Source organism: Piliocolobus tephrosceles, chromosome 13 (genome assembly GCF_002776525.5).
Source record: "Piliocolobus tephrosceles isolate RC106 chromosome 13, ASM277652v3, whole genome shotgun sequence".
Taxonomy (NCBI): domain Eukaryota; kingdom Metazoa; phylum Chordata; class Mammalia; order Primates; family Cercopithecidae; genus Piliocolobus; species Piliocolobus tephrosceles.
Window position 1 is genome coordinate 17814324 of NC_045446.1, and position 24396 is coordinate 17838719.

At 45.8% G+C, this 24396-nt stretch overlaps 1 protein-coding gene and 1 long non-coding RNA gene across 2 annotated transcripts in view; one reads left to right on the top strand and one right to left on the bottom strand.

Moving 5' to 3' along the window:
- Window positions 1–21036, top strand: part of LRP4 (LDL receptor related protein 4) — a 64143-nt gene extending 43107 nt beyond the window's left edge. Inside the window, exons 23-38 of the mRNA XM_026454087.2 lie at window positions 884–1024; window positions 1388–1474; window positions 1581–1752; window positions 2257–2419; window positions 2542–2767; window positions 3121–3424; window positions 4637–4855; window positions 4992–5126; window positions 6578–6686; window positions 9073–9217; window positions 9486–9599; window positions 10087–10222; window positions 13017–13084; window positions 13667–13754; window positions 15457–15598; window positions 18555–21036. Of these exons, the coding sequence (XP_026309872.1) occupies window positions 884–1024; window positions 1388–1474; window positions 1581–1752; window positions 2257–2419; window positions 2542–2767; window positions 3121–3424; window positions 4637–4855; window positions 4992–5126; window positions 6578–6686; window positions 9073–9217; window positions 9486–9599; window positions 10087–10222; window positions 13017–13084; window positions 13667–13754; window positions 15457–15598; window positions 18555–18887 (2582 nt within the window). The 3' untranslated portion in view covers window positions 18888–21036. The remainder of the gene's footprint in view (window positions 1–883; window positions 1025–1387; window positions 1475–1580; window positions 1753–2256; window positions 2420–2541; window positions 2768–3120; window positions 3425–4636; window positions 4856–4991; window positions 5127–6577; window positions 6687–9072; window positions 9218–9485; window positions 9600–10086; window positions 10223–13016; window positions 13085–13666; window positions 13755–15456; window positions 15599–18554) is intronic.
- Window positions 3810–24396, bottom strand: part of LOC113224774 — a 26735-nt gene continuing 6148 nt past the window's right edge. Inside the window, exon 3 of the long non-coding RNA XR_003309388.1 lies at window positions 3810–5152. This is a non-coding gene — a long non-coding RNA (uncharacterized LOC113224774). The remainder of the gene's footprint in view (window positions 5153–24396) is intronic.

Here is a 24396-nt window from a genome sequence, read left to right on the forward strand (position 1 = left end):
CAGAAATGTATGATATCTACAATGTCATGGTACCCTCCCCCTTAGATGTGCCGCTTTTGTGAGTACACTACCTATGTGACAACCTTATTGGAGGGTCCCAGAAGCAGTACCTGGCTACCCAGATGTTGGAAGTCAAGGTTTTTCCCTAGGACATGCTGCAGGGCAGGCTGCATTTGAACTCTAACCTCCCTGGGAATTTGAGTGAGAAAGCAGCTGCGAACTGTGCCTCCCAGGTTGTGAGTAGAGCCCACTGGGGTCCCTTTATTCCCTTTCTTTTTTTCTCTTTCTTAATCTTCATGGTAAAGGGTCCATCAAAGAGAGCCACTTTCATAATGTTAATAAAGAGGCATTATTTATGAATATGTGTGAGACCTAATGGTAAGTGCTTTGTGTACATGATCTTTTAACCCTTACAGCCACCCTCTTATTGTCCCCATTTTATAGATAAGAAAACTGAGGCTTAATAATTTAGGCTGAGAGTGGTGCCTCACGCCTGTAATCCCAGCACTTTGGGAGGCTGAGGTGGGCAGATGCTTGAGACCAGCCTCGGCAATATGATGAAACCCCATCTCTACAAAAAATACAAAAATTCACTGGGCATGGTGACATGTGCCTGTAGTCCCAGCTATTCAGGGGGCCGAGGTAGGAGGATCGCTTGAGCTCAGGAGGTCAAGGCTGCAGTAAGCCATGATCATGCCACTGCACTCCAGCCTGGGCAACACAGCAAGACCCTGTCTCAAAAAATAATAATAATTTAAATATCTTGCCTAGAATAACATAGCTAGAAACTAGCAGGGACAGGGCATGAATTTCAGTTTGCCTGATTCCAAATCCACTTAATGGCTGTGCTCAAGTGATCTCTTCCCTCCTCTCCACCTGGCAGGCATGAACAGTTTCCTCATCTTCGCCAGGAGGATAGACATTCGCATGGTCTCCCTGGACATCCCTTATTTTGCTGATGTGGTGGTACCAATCAACATTACCATGAAGAACACCATTGCCATTGGAGTAGACCCCCAGGAAGGTCTGTGTGGCCCTCCCTTCCCACCTGGCCTTCTGTCCCTGCCCTTCAGCAATTACTGTCCTTCCTCTCCCACCACCTTTGTCTCCTGACAAGAGCCGGGGGTTTCCCATACCCTCTGGCATAGCCCCTGTCCCTGTCTCTCTAGCACTTTCTCTTTGGTTGTGAGAGCATGATTTGGGGCCCTCTTCTCTCCATCTCTGCCAAGAGCTATCCTGCTATGATATTTCTGCATTTTCCTTGATTTCCTCTGCTAGAGGCTCCAGGGCTCTCTGACATGCTCTGGTGTTTCAGGACACGAATCAGCTCTGTGTGTCCCATTGTAGGGGGTGAGGGTCTTGGTTGAGCCAAGCTTTCCCTCTCCAGGAAAAGTGTACTGGTCTGACAGCACACTGCACAGGATCAGCCGTGCCAATCTGGATGGCTCACAGCACGAGGACATCATCGCCACAGGTGGGACTTCCTCCCAGCCCAGGAACCACCTGTCTGGCGACGGGGCTGGGGAAATAGCCCATCTGTTTTAACATAGGAGCCAGTGTGCCCTTTTGACTTCCCACAGGGCTACAGACCACAGATGGGCTCGCGGTGGATGCCATTGGCCGGAAAGTGTACTGGACAGACACGGGAACAAACCGGATTGAAGTGGGCAACCTGGACGGGTCCATGCGGAAAGTGCTGGTGTGGCAGAACCTTGACAGTCCCCGGGCAATCGTACTGTACCATGAGATGGGGTGAGAGCTGGCTGTATCACACTGGGTAGTGCGGGGGGCCAGCTCACCTGGGGTTATGATGGGGTGAAGGTGGGTAGCAGAGAGCAAGCTTGCATCACAGAAACAAGGTGACCTCCTTGGGGCTCTTCCACTCTCTTGTGACTTCTCGCAGGGTGACAGTACAGTGTAGAAGTTAAAAGCATGAGCCTTGGAATCAGAATCCCAGGATTGAAATGTTTTCATCATGTATTAGCTATATCACTTGGGTCCAGTATTTAACCTCTCTGATTCTCAGCTTCCTTACCTATCTATTAAATGGAGGTGGTAGTGAAAATACATACCTTGTCGCCCTTATGAAGAATGAGATAATGCACATGAAGTATTTTGCAAAGCATTTTGTCAAACAAAAATTTTGCCTGACATACTATAAGTACTCAAGTGTATCTGACATACTGTTAAGTACTCATGGTATGTGGTAGCTACTGGAATAACTAGCTAATATAGCTAATATTCTTCCTCACTCAGGTTTATGTACTGGACAGACTGGGGGGAGAATGCCAAGTTAGAGCGGTCCGGAATGGATGGCTCAGACCGCACAGTGCTCATCAGCAACAACCTAGGATGGCCCAATGGACTGACTGTGGACAAGGCCAGCTCCCAACTGCTGTGGGCCGATGCCCACACCGAGGTGAGAGCCGTGCCCTTGCTGCTTCCCAGGAGCCTGGGAAGATGGGAAAGGCCTGCCTCAGATCTCCACGGAGAGTTCTTTATCTGCTGATCACCACCCCCCACCCTCTCCTTCCTCTGCAGCGAATTGAGGCTGCTGACCTGAATGGTGCCAATCGGCATACGTTGGTGTCACCGGTGCAGCACCCATATGGCCTCACCCTCCTCGACTCCTATATATACTGGACTGACTGGCAGACCCGGAGCATCCACCGTGCCGACAAGGGTACCGGCAGCAATGTTATCCTCGTGAGGTCCAACCTGCCAGGCCTCATGGACATCCAGGCTGTGGACCGGGCACAGCCACTAGGTGAGAGTCAGAGGGCTGGGGCTGTGAGTCAGAGCCTCTGGCTTTCTGGGGCCATCTCAACATCAGAGATATATCCAGAACACAGAGCTCCTTTACAGCCAGAAAGACAGTGACCTGTTTAAGCTCCCTTTCAGGATTGGGCTGTGTTCTCTCTGGGTATGGCTGGTACTGCAGCTGTCACCTTCAGAGGACTCCTGGAGATCCTCCTGCAGACCCTCCTTCTGCCTCACCCCGCCAGGCACTGAATCCTGTCACTTAGAACAGCAAAGAGTCAGCCACAGGCAACTGGGACCTTTGTAAGATTCAGATGATGTTCCAGGCTAGGCGTGAACACTTGTGCTTCTCATCACCAGGTTTTAACAAGTGTGGCTTGAGAAATGGCGGCTGCTCCCACCTCTGCTTGCCTCGGCCTTCTGGCTTCTCCTGTACCTGCCCCACTGGCATCCAGCTGAAGGGAGATGGGAAGACCTGTGATCCCTCTCCTGAGACCTACCTGCTCTTCTCCAGCCGTGGCTCCATCCGGCGTATCTCACTGGACACCAGTGACCACACCGATGTGCACGTCCCTGTTCCTGAGCTCAACAATGTCATCTCCCTGGACTATGACAGCGTGGATGGAAAGGTCTATTACACAGATGTGTTCCTGGATGTTATCAGGTATGAGCAACACTGAAACCTCCAGAGGACACAGATTTGCTTCTGATCGCCCATTGGTGAGGTTATGTTCTGACCGCTAAATGGATGAGTGATTCGGCACTTTGGATAGCGAGTTCTAATCCTGACTTATTCACTTTGTAGTGTTGTCACTTAGAGCAGAGTTTCAAACTTTTGTTTGTTTAGAGATTACATGGAAGCCTAGTATGTAAAACAAACAACAACAATAAAAAACAGGTAAAGTCAGGGTGTGGACCTGGAGCCTTTCACATCTACCATTGTGCCCTGAGGGAGCTCCAAGAATCCCCGAGGGCTTACTGATGAGTAGGCCGTATTACCGGTATCTGTATTGCAGTAAAGGAGCCCCAGCCAAATGCCAAGGCGTATGGTGGTTTACAAAGCTGTTGTTTTTTATTTTGTTGTTGTTTAATTTTTATTCTTTAAATTTGTGGCCCTAACAAAGCTTAGGAATATGATGCCCTGCTACCATTAAGAGTGGTTTCCCATGGCAGAGATTCTCACAGGGAGGAACAGGGAACATTCCTCTTTGCTCTCCCCAAGGGATGTATTAGAGTCTCAAGCTGGGGACAGGTAGGCATATGCAATTTTGGGAAGTCCCCTAGGTGACAGTGACATGCTCCCCATTCTGAGGTAGAGTTCCCTCCTGCCCCTAGGGCCTCTGCAAAAGTGCACAGGTAGGGTCGGGCATGGTGGCTCATACCTGTAATCCCAGCACTTTGGGAGGCCAAGGCGGGAAGAGTGCTTGAGCCCAGGAGTTCAAGACCAGCCTAGGCAACATAATGAAACCTCATATCTACTTGTATTTAAAATTGTTTTTAACTTTTAAAAAATGCACAGGTAGGTTTTGACAAATCTGTATTTCTTATAATCACCACCTAGCAATCCTTGTCTCTTCCCAAAGATATGTGGGGAATGATAAACCTGTCTTCTAGCAAGACATCCTCTGGCAACCGCCACTATTTCCAGTTAGCAGGAAATACTCTATCCTCCTAAGAACTGGTTCATTCATTCTGCAATTATTTTATCGAGCATTTATCATGCTGGGTGCTGAGGAATGTACTCACAGATACTTGGTCTCTGTCCCTGTGGAGCTTACAGTTCAGTGGGGGTCCAGTTATGGGAACATGGGTTAAAGGAGTTCTACTCTATTCTGGGGCAGTCTGGTTGCTCATCCAACACTGGGCTCTCCCCAAGGCGAGCAGACCTGAATGGCAGCAACATGGAGACAGTGATCGGGCGTGGGCTGAAGACCACTGACGGGCTGGCAGTGGACTGGGTGGCCAGGAACCTGTACTGGACAGACACAGGTCGAAATACCATTGAGGCATCCAGGCTGGATGGTTCCTGCCGCAAAGTGCTGATCAACAATAGCCTGGATGAGCCCCGGGCCATTGCTGTTTTCCCCAGGAAGGGGTAAGTTTATGGCCAGCAGAAAAGAGATCCAGGGAAGAAGGGCTGGGTGGAAAAGATGGTGTTACCTTCTGTGTTCTCTCAACCCCTGGGTGCCGTCTTCCCTTGCCTTGATGATGATGGCACTGTTGTGTCTCAGGTACCTCTTCTGGACAGACTGGGGCCACATTGCCAAGATTGAACGGGCGAACCTGGATGGTTCTGAGCGGAAGGTCCTCATCAACACAGACCTGGGCTGGCCCAACGGCCTCACCCTGGACTATGATACCCGCAGGTGGGAGTCCTGCACCAAACAGCCTCCTGGAGATCGGGTGGGCAGAAGAGAGAATGGTTGAGATTAAAATGGAAAAATGAAAAGATAGAAAGCTTCTTGGTATGTGGGGAAGAGGAACCATTGAGAAGGATTAGGGAATGTATTCTTAGAGCAGCGATTGCTAAATCCAGCCCTCAACCCTTAGGTGGGTTTTGTTTGGCTGGTTTACATGTTCCTAATTTGAGCGCCTTTGGCAGAGCATGTCTTCTGGCTGGACCACAGGTCTCACACCCCTACTCATTTAAGGGCTGATTCTTGTATTTGTTATAATATAACAAATCCTGATCCCTTCAGGCTCTGGAACTTTGTTGTTGTTGAGACAGCATCTTGCTCTGTTGCCCAGGCTGGAGTGCAGTGGCGCAGTCAGAGCTCTCTGCAGCCTGAACCTCCCTGGCTCAAGCCATCCTCTCACCTCAGCCTCTCAAGTAGCAGGGACTATAGGCACATACCACCATGCCCAGCTAATTTCTAATTTTTTTGTAGAGACAGCGTCTCGCTATGTTGCCCAGACTGGTTTTGAACTCCTGGACTCAAGCAATCCTACTGCCTTGGCTTCCCAAAGTGCTGGGATTTCAGGCGTGAGCCACCACGCCTGACCCAGGCTCCAGAATGTACAACTACTTGTCTAGATAAGAAATGCTGAGGACGGGGGAAGGGTCTCTGAAGTCTGTGCCCCCTTCTGACCCAAAAGAAGGGGAAGGGAATCCAAGACTTCTGGAACGGTGGTAGAATGCCTTCTTCTTTTAACCTCAGTGAGGCCCATGTAGACTGAGCTCACTTCTTTTTTTTTTTTTGAGACAGTCTCACTCTTTTGCCCAGACTGGAGTACAGTCGCATGATCTCAGCTCATTGCAACCTCCGTCTCCTGGGTTCAAGCGATTCTCGTGCCGCAGCTTCCCAAGTAGCTAGGACTACAGGCACGTGCCACCATGCCTGGCTAATTTTTGTATTTTTAGCAGAGATGGGGTTTCACCATGTTGGTCAGGCTGGTCTCAAACTCCTGACCTCAAGTGATCCCCCGCCTCAGCCTCCCAAAGTGCTGGGATTACAAGTGTGAGCCACCATGCCCGGCCAACTGAGCTCTCTTAAAGACCATTTGTAAGACTTTGGGCTTTGATTCTTGAGTAGGAGTCAAAGGGCAATCAAATTCCTGAAGATGAGGCTGGGTGGTGGTTCCTCTGAGGTCACTAGACTTTCTGCGCCTCCCCAGAGCAGCCCTGACCTCCCCACTCATGAACCACCAGCTCCCCTCTTCAGCTTTGGGACTCACAGTGACTCCTCATTAAGGGTGCTTCTTGAGTTCTCACAGCACCTGCCAGTCAGCTCAGGAGGGGACAGATAGGTTCTTAGGGGGAAGAGCTGGGCTTCCTGGCAAGCATTTGGAGCAACCACTCTTTTCGTTTTCTTCGCAGGATCTACTGGGTAGACGCCCATCTGGACCGGATCGAGAGTGCTGACCTCAACGGGAAACTGCGGCAGGTCTTGGTCAGCCATGTGTCCCACCCCTTTGCCCTCACACAGGTACTGGCTCAGGAGAGAGGTAACTAACCTCCTTGACTGGGATGTTTCTTTGGGGTTCTAAGTCAGCAGTCTCAGCTGTAGCTGCTACTGAACAGACATGCTATTGAAGCTCATTTTAGGAATTTTTCCTGTGCCCTGAAGCCTTGGTAGGTTGCTAGGGCCACCCAGTGCCCTCATACTCCTATCCTGCCATTCCCATGTTCTAGCATTCAAAGGAGTGGCTCTCAAAGAGTGGTATACAGAATCAGATGTGGCACTTGTTAAAAGGCAGGTTCCTAGGCCGTGACTATAGAGGTTATAGAGAAGCAGCTTCATGAGGGCTGGGCACAGTAAAATACATTTTGATAAGTTCCCCAGTTAATCCTAATGCTATGGTCCCAGCATCTGGGCTTAGAGAGCTCACTTAGTGGCAACAGAGTGGAGTGACTAAAAGCCAGAGTTTTGAGGCATCTAGCCAGTTTGTAAGTATTTAATGAGTACCATCAATGTGCCAGGTACCTGGGTTCAAGTTTTATCTGTATTATTAAATAACTGGGTAACTTTGAAGCGGAGTGACTGAACCTCTCTCAGCTTCAGTTACCTACAAAATAAATCAGCCTAATAATACTATCCTCCTGAAATAGACACAAAGCATTAGTATGGTACCTGGCACACAGTAAGCACCACACGCATGTTATTGCTACCCATTTTAATTATTATTAGCTGTCACTTTTGAGTTCTAACACAAAAATAATTTGGGCAAGGAAAAGAAGATCTACCAGGCCTGAGGCCAAAACAGGAATTCTCAATTATTTAAAAATCTTGGCCAGGTGTAGTGGCTTATGCCTGTAATCCCAGCACCCTGGCTGAGGCCAGAGTATCAGTTGAGCCCAGGAGTTTGAGACCGGACTGGGCAACATGGCGAGACCCTGTCTTTACAAAATTTTTTGTTAAATTAGCCAGGTGTGGTGGTACACACCTGTAGCCTCAGCTACTCAGAAAGCTGAGGCAGGAGGATCACTTGAGCCCAGGAGGTTGAGCTGCAGTGAGCTACGTTTGTACCACTGTGCTCCAACTTGGCAACAGAGCAAGATGCTATCTCGGAGAGGAGAGAGTCAGAGAGAGAGAGAGACAGAAAGGAAAGAAGAAAGGAAAGAAAATAAAGAGAAATAAATTTGACCCTTTTTTGCCAAATATTATCAACTCTGTCTGTATTCTGTATTATGTTCTACTAGCCAAAAAGATTTTTGTTGTTGTTTTTAAGATGGAATCTTGCTGTGTAGCCCAGGCTGGAGTGTGGTGGCATGATCTCAGCTCACTGCAACCTCCGCTTCCTGGATTCAAGCGATTCTCCTGCCTCAGCCTCCCAAGTAGCTGGAATTACAGGCATGCGCCACCACACCTGGCTAATTTTTTTTTCTTTTCTTTTTTTTTTTTTTGAAATGGAGTCTCACTCTGTTGCCCAGGCTGGAGTATAGTGGTGCGATCTTGGCTCACTGCAACCTCCACCTCCTGGGTTCAAGTGATTCTCCTGCCTCAGCCTCCCGAGTAGCTGGGATTACAGGTGCATGCCACCATGCCCGGCTAATTTTTGTATTTTTAGTAGAGACAGAGTTTCACCATGTTGGTCAGGCTGGTTTTGAACTCCTGACCTCGTGATCCACCCGCCTCGACCTCCCAAAGTGCTGGGATTACAGGCATGAGCCACCGTGCCTGGCCTAGCCAAAAAGATTTTATCTGGTTTTACTTAATGATAGGCTTTTTTTTTCATATTCTAAATGTAAAACTACAGGGTAATACTGTATATAGGTTTTTCAATCTACAGGTTTCCCCACAGTTTCTGATATATACCCTTGGTTGGGGATGAGAACACCTTCATTGCCCCTCCCTACCCTTGGCTGAGAATTTCACCATCATTGCATTAGAAGAAAGCTGCCTACAGAAGTAAGCAGAGGATTTGGGGCAGTGCTCTGAGCAAAGGGCCCAGAGGAACCTAGAATAACCTTCAGATTTCCTCCTATTTGCTAGAGAGAGAGCCATTCAATCAACTGAATGGGGACTGAGTGTTAGGTGCCAGAAATTCAGAGATGAATAGAACACATTCTTGTCCTTGAAGAACTAATCTGGTAGGATGGACAGACCTGTAAACAAATTGCTTGAGTATAAAAACGCACTTGGGCAAGTGACTACAAGGTGCAGAACTGTATAGAGGAGAGAATGGTGAAGTCTATATGGATTTGGGGAGATTTCCTTGACAGTGTCATGTCTGGGGATGCACAGAAATGAGGAAGAGATGAAGAGGGCATTTCAGCAGAGGCAGTGGCCAATGGTGAGGCATAGAAGCTGTATAAGAAGGAGTCTGCTTGCTGAATAACATTTACTGTTGTGGGCTTCTCCTGTTGAGTAGCAAGACAGGTGGATCTACTGGACAGACTGGCAGACCAAGTCAATCCAGCGTGTTGACAAATACTCAGGCCGGAACAAGGAGACAGTGCTGGCAAATGTGGAAGGACTCATGGATATCATCGTGGTTTCCCCTCAGCGGCAGACAGGTGGGCTCCCGGGTACTGAGCCTGCTTCCTTAACATCTGTGGGACTGGTCTGTCACCCCAAGGACTGTTAGGGACCAAGACAGGGCCACAAGAGAGTTTCTTGGTTCACATTTTAAATGCTTAGACCTTTTTACTCCCTCACAGTTGTATATCTCCTGCTCCCCTGTCCCTGGGAGTAGGGTAATCCTGGATTTCCTGTTTTTGAGAAGCCTTAAATTGGGAGACCTGATTCTGTCCCAGATAAGACACTCATCTACTTTGCCTCTAGGGACCAATGCCTGTGGTGTGAACAATGGTGGCTGCACCCACCTCTGCTTTGCCAGAGCCTCGGACTTCGTATGTGCCTGTCCTGATGAACCTGATAGCCAGCCCTGCTCTCTTGGTGAGTTGGACTGTATGGCTGGAGCCACTCAGCAGAGCCCCTGGAAGGGCTGAGGGTCAGCAGCCTCTGATCCTGGTCTGATCTGTCCTTCTAGGTGGGGTCCCCATATAGAAGGTCTTATTAGTGGAGTGATTGGTAGCAATCTGCTTGGGTTTTGGGAATTGCTCAAACCTGGGTTTGTCTGCCCTCTGGCATTTGCGAGAATAGAATTCAGGTCTCTTGATTCCCAGGTCCCTGCTGTGGGATAATCAGTGGCCTGTGCATCACTCTCTCTTCCTGACTTTGGTGAGCCAGCTGTCCCATCCAGAGCAACTATTATGGAATCCAACTCCTTTTTATTTATAGTATTAAGAAGGGCTACTAATGAAGGTGCCTGTGACTAGGGCAGCTAAAAGATTGTTTTGTCAAGTTCTCCAGCTGCTACTCTGGGGCCATATGTAGAGGTTTGTGGTTCCAGTGGCCCACTCCAATCCTCTTTTTTGTCTAGTGCCTGGCCTGGTACCACCAGCTCCTAGGTCCACTGGCATGAGTGAAAAGAGCCCGGTGCTACCCAACACACTACCTACCACCTTGCATTCTTCAACCACCCGGACCCGCATGTCTCTGGAGGAGGTGGAAGGAAGGTAAATAGGTTCAATGTAGGCTCGTGAGCCCTTTGATTCAAATCACCATCCCACGACCAGCAGCTCATAGTCCCAGCTCGATCAGGTAGTTGGGAGGTAGATTACGTCATGAGCTACCAGTCCCTGTTATTTGGGACAGAAGGTGATATTCAGACTTGTAGACTGTTGCAAGTGATTCCCTTTTTAGCTCTGAGGGCAAGAAGCTTTAAGAACAACTTTAAGGCCGGGTGCAGTGGCTCACACCTATAAACCCAGCACTTTGGGAGGCCGAGGCAGGTGGATCACTTGAGGTCGGGAGTTCGAGAGCAGCCTGACCAACATGGAGAAACCCCATCTCCACTAAAAATACAAAATTAGCTGGGCATGGTGGTGCATGCCTATAATCCCAGCTACTCGGGAGGCTGAGACAGGAGAATCACCTGAACCTGGGAAGCGGAGGTTGCGGTGAGCTGAGACCGTGCCACTGCACTCCAGCCTGGGCAACAAAGAGCGAAACTCCATCTCAAAAAAAAACCAAAAAAACAAAAAAACTTTAAACAGAAATCACTTAGGAGGACCCTCCCACATGGTATTCCTCCTTCTTCTCTCTGTGACATTTGCTCTCACATCATAGGTTTGGCATAAGGCTTGTCCAACAGTAGTCTCTGGGTTGTGGCTTGATAACTTGGAAGAAAAAGGCTTCCCCAGAGAGATGATGGCCTTAGCTTATAATGACACATGCACCTCCCTCACACATACACAAACACCATTATTAAATAAGTAAGCATAAACATGAACAGTTCTCAAAGCAAGTATAAAGTATCTTATTTCATTAAATTAAAGGTGCTATTCATTATAAAATGCATCCTGATTTGAGAAATTAAACTGAAAAGATAACCAACAGCAAATGTGAAATGCTATTGATCGTAAGTTACATTCCTGTTTCAGAGATGGTAGACCATAGAAAAAACAAACATCTTAAAATTGATTAAATATGATGTTACATTCAATTCAGAGACATTCTTTTTTTTTTTTTTCTTGAGACAGGGTCTCACTCTGTCACCCAGGCTGGAGTGCAGTAGCATGAACACAGCTCAAGCTCACTGCAGCCTCGACCTCCTAGTTTCATGTGATCCTCCTACCTCAGCCTCCCAGGTGGCTGGGACTGTAGGTGTGTACCACTATACCTGGCTAATTTTTTGTACTTTTTTTGGAGATGAGGCTTCTCCATGTTGCCCAGGCTGGTTCTAAACTTCTGGGCTCAAGCAATCCACCCGCCTAGGCATCCCTAGGCTGTCTGTGTGTCTGTAATGAGACACACATCCCAGTGTCTCATTACAGATATGAGACACTGCACCTGGCAAAAAATTCTAATGACCATGTTTTCCATTTATACTTTATAAAAAATAATCTGGGCCAGGCACAGTGGCTCGTGCCTGTAATCCCAGCACTTTGGGAGGCCAAGGTGGGCAGATCACGTGAGTCCAGGAATTCAAGACAAGCCTGGACAACATAGTAAGATCCTGTCTCTACATAAAAGTTTTTTTTTTTTTTTTTTTTTTTTTAATTAGCCAGGCATGGTGGCACATACCTGTAGTCTCAGCTACTTGGGAGGCTGAGGTTGGAAGGATCGCTTGAACCCAGGAGGTTTAGGCTGCAGTGAGCTGTGATTATGCCACTGCACACCAGCCTGGGTGACAGACTGAGACCCTGTCTCAAAAAAAACAAAAATAAATAAATAAATAATCTGGAAATACAGAAGTGAATAAAGAAGTGAATATCCTATGCCTATATATAATTTACTCTTATGTTTTGATGTCTATCCTTTCTAGACATTTTTCTAACGAGAACAGTTTTTTTTTCCCACTGCAACATACTGGTCTCTTTATTTTTAATATCATCAGTGGCTTACAAGGTAGTTAACACTTGATTTCAATTCTGAAGGCAGAAACATAATAATAATCCCAAATAAAAACTTTAGACTCAGTGTCCCTAAAGTTACAAGATTTGCACATGATCAAATTCCTATGCTGTGTGCCCCCATTCTCTGTCTTTACTACAGTTTGTAAAGAAAAGGAAACACCCAGGTATAAACATGTGTCTTTCTCACTAACTTTTAAGTACTATCAGTCATTATTACTCTCTGATTTTCTTTAGGTTTATTTAGAAAACTTTTGACCCCTGCTCGGACCTTTTCTTATTGTCAGAGTTCTATTTGAAAATTCAGTGCATCTTGGTTCCAAATGCTCTTGCAAGTAGCTTTTCTCTGGCTGTTTAGGAGATGCCTTTGATTGCCCACTCATAATGTACCACAAAGAAGTCACCTTCTGAGCATTTCAAGTTAGTTATCTGAGCACTCCTTCTGGATGTCTTGCATATTCCCTTGTGCAAGAATGAAGAGAAGAAAAACATTTTTTGACCTTGGGATATTTAGCTCTTGTGATAATTTTTATCCAATCAGATTGGCTTGGCTAGCAGCTTCTTCTGACTCATCCTGGTAGTTTAAGAAAGCCTAATATTGATGTCCTTAGTATTCTTTCTGCAGACTTCCAACTCACTCCCAAACCTACTTCTCATTTTTAAAGGTACATATTTTATAACACATTTAAACATGGTATAACACTTGAAAACAGTGCCTTGCACAGATTTCTCTCCATTTCCTGCTGTTGCCCTCTCCATGTTTCTGATATCTTCCATCTGGTACATTCTCATACCCGAAAGCCCCCGCTTACAGGCCTTTCCCCCTTTCCTGGAGGAAGGCATGATCTTCATTGAGTATAAGTAGGCTTCACATTCAGTTTTCTGTGCCCCACAGATGTTCTGAAAGGGATGCCAGGCTGGGCCTCTGTGCACGTTCCAATGAGGCCATTCCTGCTGCTCCAGGTAAGCCCTGAGTACCCCACTGTTCTGGAAAAGAAGATGTAATGAATCTAAGTCTCCGCTGATATCTTTCATAACCTTCACTGGGACTCTGAGGTTGATGAACTCTTTTTAAACTAAATCCATAGAAATAATAATCATAATAGCTCTCATCACTTACAGTGACAGCTTATGATATGCTTTCCACATGCCAAGCATGTGATAAGCCACATATATGTCTCATACATGTGTGTGCACATGTATATATACATACTCTCATACACTCTTCTCCAGTCCTATGAGCAATTTATTATTTACATATAACTAAAGAGAAAATGTAGGCTTACAAGTTAAGCACCTTGCCTTATGTCAGATAGCTAGGAAGGGGTCGAAATGGGATCAGAGATGCTGGCAGAGTGACAGATTTCTTCTCAGCCTCCTCCCTGCACCTCCCATTCACCTATCTGAAAAGGAGCCCTTAGCCATCCTCAGATGATATAGGATCCAACACCTACAAAAGGAGCCCTTCAGCTTTCCATTCCTCACACCAGAACCAGCTAGAAAGTTGTCAGTGGCCCCTGCCTAGTGTTTCTCTATTTTTCCTAGGGGAAGGACTTCATATCAGCTACGCCATTGGTGGACTCCTCAGTGTTCTGCTGATTTTGGTGGTGATTGCAGCTTTGATGCTGTACAGGTAACTTCAGTCTTCCTGCAGGGGCCACATGCTCATTGGTCTTCATGAGCATGTCTGGGATCTCCCAAACCTCTGCAGTTCACTGAATCAAGCTCTGACCAGCCTTATTGCAAGGTTGGGTGCCTGGTCAGGGCAGCAGAAGGAAAGTGTGGAAACCTAAATACTTACCCTTCTCCAGTCATAACCTAAGCATTTTCCTTATTGAATGACTACAACAACCCTTCGGGTTTTCTTTATAGACTAGGATGCTGAGGGCACCAAGGATATTACCCAAGGTCACAAAGTAAGAGGCAAAGCTAAGACTGACTCTTAACATCTTTGCTTTTCCCAGTACTCCCCACTTCAAGCCATTGAAATTGGAAATGATTTTTCCCTTATACAGACACAGCCTTTTACTACAATATTGGTTTGTACATCATTGCTCAGTAGCAATCATTCTGGAAAGGCAGAATGTGTCATTTAGAATCTTTTTTTGTCCCTCTTTCTTTATATTTTCCCTCAAATGCTTTAAACATAGCTTGCAGTTTGCTGCTGTTGTTCATCATCATCATCATCGTTAACAGTTACCATTAATGGATATAGATCAATGTCATGACAACCTCATAATACAGGTATTATTATTCCTCACTTTACAGATGAGGATCTGAGGCTCAGAAAGTTTTTTTTTTTTTTTTTTTTTTGTCTTTATTTTTTTGAGATAGAGTCTCACTCTGTTGCCCAGGCTGGAGTGCAGTGGTGCAATCTTGGCTCTCTGCAACCTCTGCCTCCTGGATTCAAGCAGTTCTTGTGCCTCAGCCTCCCAAGTAGCTAGAACTACAGGCGTGCACCACCATGCCCAGCTATTTTTTTTTTTTTTTTTTTTTTTGGTATTTTAGTAGAGATAGGGTTTCTTCCATGTTGGTCAGGCTGGTCTCGAACTCCTGGCCTTATGTGATCTGCCCACCTCAGCCTCTCTAAGTGCTGAGATTACAGGTGTGAGCCATTGCACTCAGCCAGAGAGTTTAGATTATATCTATCAAGGTCCTAGCTAATAAATCACAGAGGTGGAATTGAAACAGATCTGTCTGACTCTAAAGCTCAGTGCATCGGTTCTCCATTGCTGCATAACAAACTACCCTAAAACTTAGTGACTTAAAATGACAACCATTATCTCACAGTTTCTGTGGGTCAGAAATCTGGATGCAGCTTAGCTAGGTGCCTCTGCCTCAAGGTGTCTCACAGACTGCAATCTAGATATCAGCTGGGGTTACAGTCTCAACTCAAGGTTTGACTGGGGAAGGATCCCCTTCCACCCTCACTCACATAGTTGTTGGCAGGATTCAGCTTCTTATAGGCTGTTGGCTGGAGGCCTTCCTCATTAGTTTCTTGTCTTGTGGGCCTCTCCATAGGACAGCTTACAACATGGCAGGTTGCTTCTCCCAGAGCAAGAGCAAGAAAGAACGAGGGAGGGCAACTCAAGACCAGAACCAGTTTCTTGGTAACCTAATCTAGTAGCCATCACATTTGCATAATCTTTTCATTAGAAGTAAGTCACCAGACCAGTCCACACTCAAGGGGAGGAGATTCTTAAGGGCATGAATACCAGGAAGTAAGAGTCACTAGGATCATTTTAGAGGCTGCCTACCGGACTCAGTTTACAGCTTTCCCAGGTATCACCCCCTTAAAGATCTCAACTAATTACTCATCACCTTTCCTCCTAAAGACACAAAAAATCCAAGTTCACTGATCCTGGAATGGGGAACCTCACCTACAGCAACCCCTCCTACCGAACATCCACACAGGAAGTGAAGATTGAAGCAATCCCCAAACCAGCCATGTACAACCAGCTGTGCTATAAGAAAGAGGTAAAAATTGAAATTTACGTTCAAGGGTCTTTTGGGGGAGGTGTGGGGAGGGGTTATACTCCAAATGCCCAAATAAGTCAGTAAGGGCTGCTGAGTAATCCCATCTACCATTTTGGAAGTTATAGTGAACAGAAGAACTGAATGTAATTTGGGTTTCTGGGAAGTTCTAGAATCTCTGAGGGATTAGCTTGAGGGACCTTAGTGAGAGCCAGGTTAGAAGGCAGATCTCAGAAGATTTAGGTCTGAAAGCAGTTGTCCTGCCAGGAGATATTTTTCCAAGCTCATAGGTTCTTTCCCTCCAGGAATTGTCATTCCCCTACAAAGGGCTATGTGTTTCTGAAACAAGGGAGCTCTCCCAGACGACACCCAAAAAACCCAAGAGCTCCTGGACTTGCCCATTACTAACCAAGCTAGTAGTACCTATGGTTGGGAATGGCTTGTTTTTCACTCTTCTTCCTCTTATCACAGAAATTTCTCTAGAATTCTGAAGGTTTACCTGCTTTTGTTTTTTTTAACTTCTTTGTCACTTCAATGGAAAATTATTTGCTCAATGTTAAGGCATGAAAAATAGTCCCATTTCAGTTAGCTGGGTGTGGTGACTTGTGCCTGTAGTCCCAGCTACACAGGAGGCTGAGGTGGGAGGATCACTTGAGCTCAGGAGTTGGAGGCTGCAGAGAACTGTGATCCTGCCACTACCATCCAGCCTGGGTGACAGAGTGAGACCCTGTCTAAAAAAAAGAGAAAAAAAAAAGTCCCATTTCCACAAGGGAACTATACCTGGTATTTCAGATTTTCCTAATCCAATATAAGCCTTGTTTTTTTCTCTAAAATCCTATAACTCTTCATCAGAAGTTATTCCTTATGAAGACCCTAATCGGTCTACTTCTTTGGCCTATCTAGCACAGTCAGAACCTGCTCTCACACTTGCAGGGCTCTCATGTGTAATGAACATATTTCACATAATAATCATGTGCTTTCTGCATCCATGAATTCCCATATTTAAAAAGCTTCCATTACTTCTGGTTCAAGTTGATGTTTGAAAAAAATTTTTAAATTAAAAAAACTTTTTTAAAAGCTTCTACTGCAGTCAAAACAGAATGTGCAGGGATGGCTTGTAGTTCTAGGAATGGTAGACCCCTCCTCAATATCTTTGAGAGAAAGACTCTTGAAGATTCTTAGGTTCCTGGAGTATCTGATGCTCCAGAAAAGAACCACAATGAAGGCCACAGGATGGCAATTAAAATAGTGTAACCTCTTTCTTCTGTTGTGTGTTTCTTCCTCAGCAGCTCTTTCACCCCTCTGATAGTCTTTCACCTTTTCTCTTCTGATTTCCTCTTGATTTCAGGTACCTGTTGCTGGGTGTTTGTAGAGGGAGTGTTGCTTCCCAAATTGCAAGTGCCATGTCCCCCACCTTTCCCTAACTTCCCCAGCATGTCTCTTGATTAAGACACTGAGTGGCCTGCATCTTATACTGATTTCATCTTGGAGGGTGTGCTGGGTGAACGGACATCTGTGTGTTTGCTTGGGTGCTATCTATGTCCCACTCTGCATGGCTGAGGGGACTGTCACTCTCAGAGGGCAGGGACCATGTTTTTTATTGCATAATCATCAAAGTCTCCTGCCTAACATAGGGGCTCAGTAAATATCTGTGGAATAGAATTGTTACAAAAATAGAGCCACAGCCACAGTTGCAGAACTCTTGGCAGGAATACTACCCCAGGGACAGAACCCAAGATGATCCATTTTCTTCTAGCAGTGGTGGCATGTCAGTTGGTATACCCCAGCAGCCAGGAATGAGGCTACTCTTTGAAGAAGCTGTAAAGGGAGAGGGCTGAGCAGAACTCCAGGCTGTGCCTGGAAGAGTCCTAGGTTTTGCTTGGGAATGGTCCCAGGACTCATGGCAGCAAAGCCAGAGTAACCTCCCAAAAAAGGTTATAAGTTGCAGGACCCCACTGGAGTGATGTTTAGGACCCAGATAAGAGGATTTCCTTTTTTTCGTTTTTTTTTTCTTTCTTTTTTCCTTTTTTTTTTTTTTAATGGAATCTTGCTCTGTCACCCAGGCTGGAGTTCAGTGGCGTGATCTTGGCTCACTGTAACCTCAGCCTCCAGGGTTCAAGGGATTCTCCTGCCTCAGCCTCCCAAATAGCTGGGATTACAGGCGCCCGCCACCACACCCAGCTGATTTTTGTATTTTTAGTAGAGATGGGGTTTCACAATGTTGACTAGGCTAGTCTTGAACTCCTGAACTCAAGTGATCTGCCCGCCTGGGCCTCCCAAAGTGCTGGGATTACAGGCGTAAGCCACCACGTCTGGACAGATAAGAGGATTTTCTAGAGTCCCCTGTCTTACCTCCGAAGTTTTCTCCTTAACAAAATTAGAAAAAAGAGATAATTGAGAAACTAACACCTAAAGTAACTTAACATCCTGAATAAATGTACATTTAATTGCTCTTGCCAATTGCTTTTGATGATTTATATCAGCATGATGCCCCATTAATAAACCATAGTAACAATGTAACATAGCTAACATGTTATAGTGCATTTTGTGTCAAGCACCCTGATAACTGCATTCCATGTATCGCCTCATTTAACCTGACAGCAGTTGGTTGTGAGGTATGGATACTGTTACTCTCCTCATACTGCAGAGTTTTAGAGACTGAGTTTTAAAAATGTGAAATAATTTGCCCAAAGTGATAAAGCCAGTGAGTGGCTGCTGCAGGACCAGAAGCCATGGTTTTCCCTCCTCCCTGTATGATAATGGTAATAATCATCATAGCTGCCCCTCCCCTTTTAGGTTAGGCCTCATACATTTGCCCAATCACATTTCCACATTTGTTTGTGGGATTTTTGTGCGCTTCACTCCTGCTCTTATCCCATCCACTTCCTTTTTCAGTTTACCATGGGATCCTTTGTAGAAAGCCAACTGACTGACCATATCTGCCCACTCTCCACCTTAGGGAGGGCCTGACCATAACTACACCAAGGAGAAGATCAAGATCGTAGAGGGAATCTGCCTCCTCTCTGGGGATGATGCTGAGTGGGATGACCTCAAGCAACTGCGAAGCTCACGGGGGGGCCTCCTCCGGGATCATGTATGCATGAAGACAGACACAGTGTCCATCCAGGCCAGCTCTGGCTCCCTGGATGACACAGAGACGGAGCAGCTGTTACAGGAAGAGCAGTCTGAGTGTAGCAGCGTCCATACTGCAGCCACTCCAGAAAGACGAGGCTCTCTGCCAGACACGGGCTGGAAACATGAACGCAAGCTCTCCTCAGAGAGCCAGGTCTAAATGCCTGCGTTCTCTTCCCTGCCTGCCTGTTCCTTCTCCTTTATGGACGTCTAGTCCTTGTGCTCGCTTACACCGCAGGCCCCTCTTCTGTGTGCTCGTCCTCCTCCTCCTCCCACCCCATAACTGCTCCTAAGCCCTCACCGGAGCTGTTTACCACCTGAGTCCATAACTACCTGTGCACAACAAATGATGGTGCATCTCAAGAATTTAGACCTGGATTTTACCATGAACCTCACATCTTGTACTCCGTCCTGGGCCCCCTGAAACTGATTATTCATGATTCCTCGCCAGCATAGAGCTCCACCTCCCCTTCCCCCGGTACCCTCAGTGCCTGCTTCTCAGTGCTGATGGCAGCTGATGACCCAGGACCGTGCTCTGCCCCATCACAGCCAGCATGACTGCTTCTCTGAGAGAACTTGCCCATCAGGGGCTGGGACAAGGGGGTGTGGGTAAAGAGGGATGAAGGATAGAGGCTGAGAGAAGAAGGAAAAGTCAGCCCAGCAGGTATGGGCATCTGGGAAACCTTCAGCCTCAAGTGTGTTGGTAACATGGAAAAGCTTTGGGGGGTAGTTGGGTCTGGGTGTCTGGTCCATTGCTGGCAGTGGACATTATTCTTGCCCTAAGAGTCACTGCCTTTTCAGCAGCAGATACTGGTGAGATGGGGGTGGCTCAAGCTGTTCTTTCTCCTGCTAGAATGTGTGGAGCTCTTTCTACCTTCGGATAATGGGGGCCCCTATCACGAGGCTACTGGCTAATATGAATTCCCTCCTGGTGCCACCACTGGCCAGTATCTTTCCTAAGTCTTTGATCAGAGTAACCAGGTTGTGAGCCTGTGGCTTGAGTGAATGTTAGGCCTTGGGGGCTGAGTCTCTGAAAAGTCTAAGAAGCTCTGCCTAGACCAAACATGGTATATACCACCTGAACCCTCTCTCCCTCATTCCCTGGGATTCTAGGGAAGAGACCTAGAAGCAAGCTTTCAAAGAAAAACCAGAAGTTGTCATAAATGGTCAGAAAGAACAATCAGGTTGGAGACTTGGGACACCCAGGGCCTAAAGAGAAGTATCCATGAGGGTCATACTTCCTGTCAAACTTCCTGTGTTCTTTCTCAAGTGCTCAGGGATCTAAATTAGTGGACAGCGAGCCTGTGGCTGTGGGGTGGTGATGTTCCTCTTCCAGCTGTCTCCTCAGCTAAGGGGCTTAGTTTCCGTGTGGGATGCCATCACTTGGTTCATGCTCCTTCACACAAAGGGCATGTGTCTCAGCCTAGTATGAGGGAAATTGAGACTTATTTTTTCCCTAAAACGTCTCCCTAGCTGTTCTTCGTGGGTCGGTTTTTTTGTTTTTTTTTTTTTTTCCGTTTGTTTTTTGCCTAATTTGCTTTTTCTGACCAAGCCTTGTGGCACCAGCAATCTCCAAAGTCCTGTGGTGGGAGGGCTGAATAAATAAAGATGCAAAGAGGTGGGCAAGGAGTAGGAAGGTAGAGAGCACCACTGATGAGGCCCTCCTAGCCCACCGCAGACCCAGACCTCTTCTCCCCCGGGAATTAGAAGTGGCAGGAGAGGACAACAGGGGCTGGGAATGGAGGGGAGAATTTCTAGGGGAAGTTTCCTGAGTTGAAACTTCTCCTGTGGTTACTGGTATTGAGAAATCAGCTACCAAACATGGGTGAAAAAGGACAAGATCAAGTCAGTTCTAAGACTGCTAGAGAGAGATACCAAGCCCTTAGCCTTGCTTTCAGTAGCATCAGCCCCAGGTCTGAGCTTCCCCACATTACAGCCTCCCCACATTACACTTGACAAAGCAGTAAAGGAGGGAGCACTCTGGGTCCTTACACTCATGCCTAGGGAGGAAGAGCAAGTAGAAAAGTGGCATTTCCTTGATTGGAAAGGGGGAAGGATCTTATTGCACTTGGGCTGTTCAGAATGTAGAAAGGACATATTTGAGGAAGTATCTATTTGAGCACTGATTTACTCTGTAAAAAGCAAAATCTCTCTGTCCTAAACTAATGGAAGCGATTCTCCCATGCTAATGTGTAATGGTTTTAACGTTACTCACTGGAGAGATTGGACTTTCTGGAGTTATTTAACCACTACGTTCAGTATTTTAGGACTTTATGATAATTTAATATAAATTTAGCTTTTCTTAATCACCTTGCCTGGCTTGGAGTCATGACTAATCCTGCACCTGCTCTGTCTGGCAGATCCATGCTGTGGAAAACCTGCTTACAGACATCACTTTTAAGTCCTTTGTGGATGTGGGGACAGTGAAGAGCAATAAAGAGTGTAAGGTTCCTGCTGGAGTTTTCAGCTCATCTGGAGAACACAGGTCGAGGCCAGAGTTCGTTGACTGATGAAACCTTTATTTCCTCTGGAAGAGGAATGGTAGATGGGTTTCCTCTTGAGTGCCAACTCTGATTGGTTGGTAGTGGCTGCCTGAGGGCCTGTTCACACCCAATGGGAAGAATGTCATATGGCTAGTGACATCTCTTTTGTGCACTGGAAGGAAATGTCATGGCATGTACACCATGTATCGTCTATTTCTGTTCTAGGTCTTTGTCACAGAACTTTACTTTGCCTTGCAGTGATGGTCATTGGCGAGACTATCTCAGGTAGTAAGAAAAGTACTGGAGCTGGGGACATGGAGGGCTAATTCCAGTCCCAGATCTGCCACTAGCTCTGTTTGATCTTAGTCAACTTTCATAGTTAGCCTGAGAGTGGATCAAATTATCACTAGGATTTCATTTATTTTTAAAGGCTGTCTTTTTGTAGCTCATCCACTACTTCTCAAGGCTAGAACAAGGAGCTCTAAGGATCCCTTCTCAGGTTCTCTGGATGTGATATCCCTCAGTGAAAATTCGGAATCATGTTAGTCTCAATGCCCGATGTAGAATTTCTTGTCAAGTCTCAATAGTTGATTTTCTAAACCACACACCATCTATAGGATAATATTCCCATTCATTCATTCATTCATCTGCTGTGGGCTAGGCACTGCCCATGCCTAAACAAAGACATGATCTTATAGAACTTAGAGTCTAACAACACCATTACCACCACCATCCCAAAAAAGAAAAAAAAAAAAAAATGAAAGCAAGAAAGACTGAAGCTTCTTGTATTTAAGTGACCAGAGATCTGAGTATAAACTACAGTGTATAATTTTTCTAACTGTAGTGAGGAGTAGGTGTGCCAGAACAAAAACAAGTAGAATAGCCCGAGGATAACCATCCCTCCAACCCCCACTGTTCTCTTTGAGGGGGAAAAAATAAAAGGAGGACATCTTGGGATAAAACAAAGGTTGGGAATTCCTTGTCTAGTTCTCTGGATATAAAATCTGAAACTAGGGTCAGGCACAGTGGCTACACCAAAGTAATCTCACCACTTTGGGAGGCCAGGACAGAAGTAAGAAGTATTGCTTGAGGCCTGGAGTTCAAGATCAGCCTGGGCAACATGACAAGACCCTATCTCTACAAAAAAATTTAACAATATTAGCCAGGTGTGGTAGCTCATGCCTGTTGTAGTCCCAGCTGCTAGGGAGGCTGAGGCAGGAGGATCACTTGAGCCCAGGAGTTCAAGGTTACAGTAAGCTATGATCATGCCACTGCATTCCAGTCTGGGTAACAGAGCAAAACCTTGTCACTAGAAAAACAAAACAAAAAAACCCTGAAACTGATAAGTGAGCAGATGGTGGGTCAAGTTCTAACAAACTGACCATATTTTTTGCAAACTCACTCAAAATACAGTCACGATCTGTCTATGGTGTATGAACAAACTGTGGAATCTAAAATGAAAGGATCTCTGGCCCATAGAAAGGACTCTGGCATAAACTGAAGCTCTCACCAAACTTAGGCCTGAAGAAAACACAAAGTCAATGCATAGGAACTCAGAGGCAGCATCTACAAAAGCTGAGGGTGCATAGGTATCTAAGTGGTTCTAAGAGGACCCAATAATGCACCGACATCCAAGGTTATCCAGTAAGCTTAAATTCTCTGGTTTCCATTTATGAACATAATGATAAAAGAAATGTGGTTCAGTCCTTTTTATGGCTACGAAACACTCTGTAATATATCTTTTATTCAAATGTGAAGATGAGTCAACTGATCCACATAATAGGATGTGTGTTTTGGGATGTTTTAGGCAGTCTTTGTTTTGAAACATTCCCTCATCTGCCCACTTATTTTCTCTCCACACCATTCTCCTGTTAACCAGCTGGAGAGGCTAGCAGAGCTCAACATAGGGAATAGAGTTTGATGTCCAGTCAAAGCTCCAACTCATAACTCTGGTCTCCTTGACATAGTGTTAAAACAGATCCAGACAGCCTAACTAAGGGTCATAGTTTAAACCCAAGGCTAAGTTAGCCCCAAGCTACACAATCTGCTTATTTCATTTTATAAGACATAAAAAGCCAAGAACTTTCACATATCTTGCCCTTCCTGATGGTTTTCCCTCCAGGCCCTAAAAGCCTGTTGATAGCCTGCTAATGAGGTCCCTATCTCTCCCTTCTCCCTCCTTCCTCTTTGGTGGGGCTGATGCTTCTGTGGTCAAAGTTCTTGGACAGTCTACATTTTGGGGGCTATGGAAAATGAATATGAGTAAAGAACAAATAAAGGCTATTCATTCCTTCATTCAACCAGCACCTACTAAATGCAATCAAGTGCAAGCCAGGGTAGGTTTTGCAATTCTGGAAGACAGTTAAGGCACTAAAACCCACAGCCACTTGAAATCTGTATTAATGCCACCACTTCTATCTCCAGGGAAATAATGCAGGGGGCACCTGGATTGAAAGTTGAAGGAAGCTCATCACTGAAGCTGCTCCTTTTAGGCTAGAAATATGGATACATATCCCATGGTAGGGATGCTTCAACCAGAATTCAGCTTGTGATTACAAAAGAATGAGGACTGTCCCAACCCTAACAAGCTTTTTAGAAATGCCCAGCATAGTTATTCAGCAGCCACAGTATTTGACATTTGTTTCCTGTTTGCAGTTCAAAAATATAGCATTCACTTTGATCTCTAATGCCCACAAGGGTTTCACTGCCCTCAGAGGACAGTATGTTCATAAATATACTCCTTATGTAAAAGGACTATTGAGAGAAAGCACACATAACTCCAGTAAATACACAGATAAATGCTACTTGATAATAATCCTAGATGGCAAAAGATGACTGGGCAAACATTTATTGAATATCTACTATGGGCAAGGTACTGTATAAGATTTCTACAAGGCCCTGTGGGATCTGCCACTCCTCACCCCCAACTGTTATAAGATTTCATCTCCTACTACCCCCCTACTGCATCCTACTCTGGGCCAGCGACACTAGCCTCCGTCTTCCTCAAAAATGTAAGGCCTTTGCACAGCTGTTGGCCCTTGCTGGCACTTCTTCCCCTAGATATACTCATGGCTAACTCCTTCACCTTATTTAAGTCTTTGCTCAAATGTAATCTCAGTGAAACCTACCCTGATTGCCCTTTCATATATATATATATATATATATATATATATTTTTTTTTTTTTT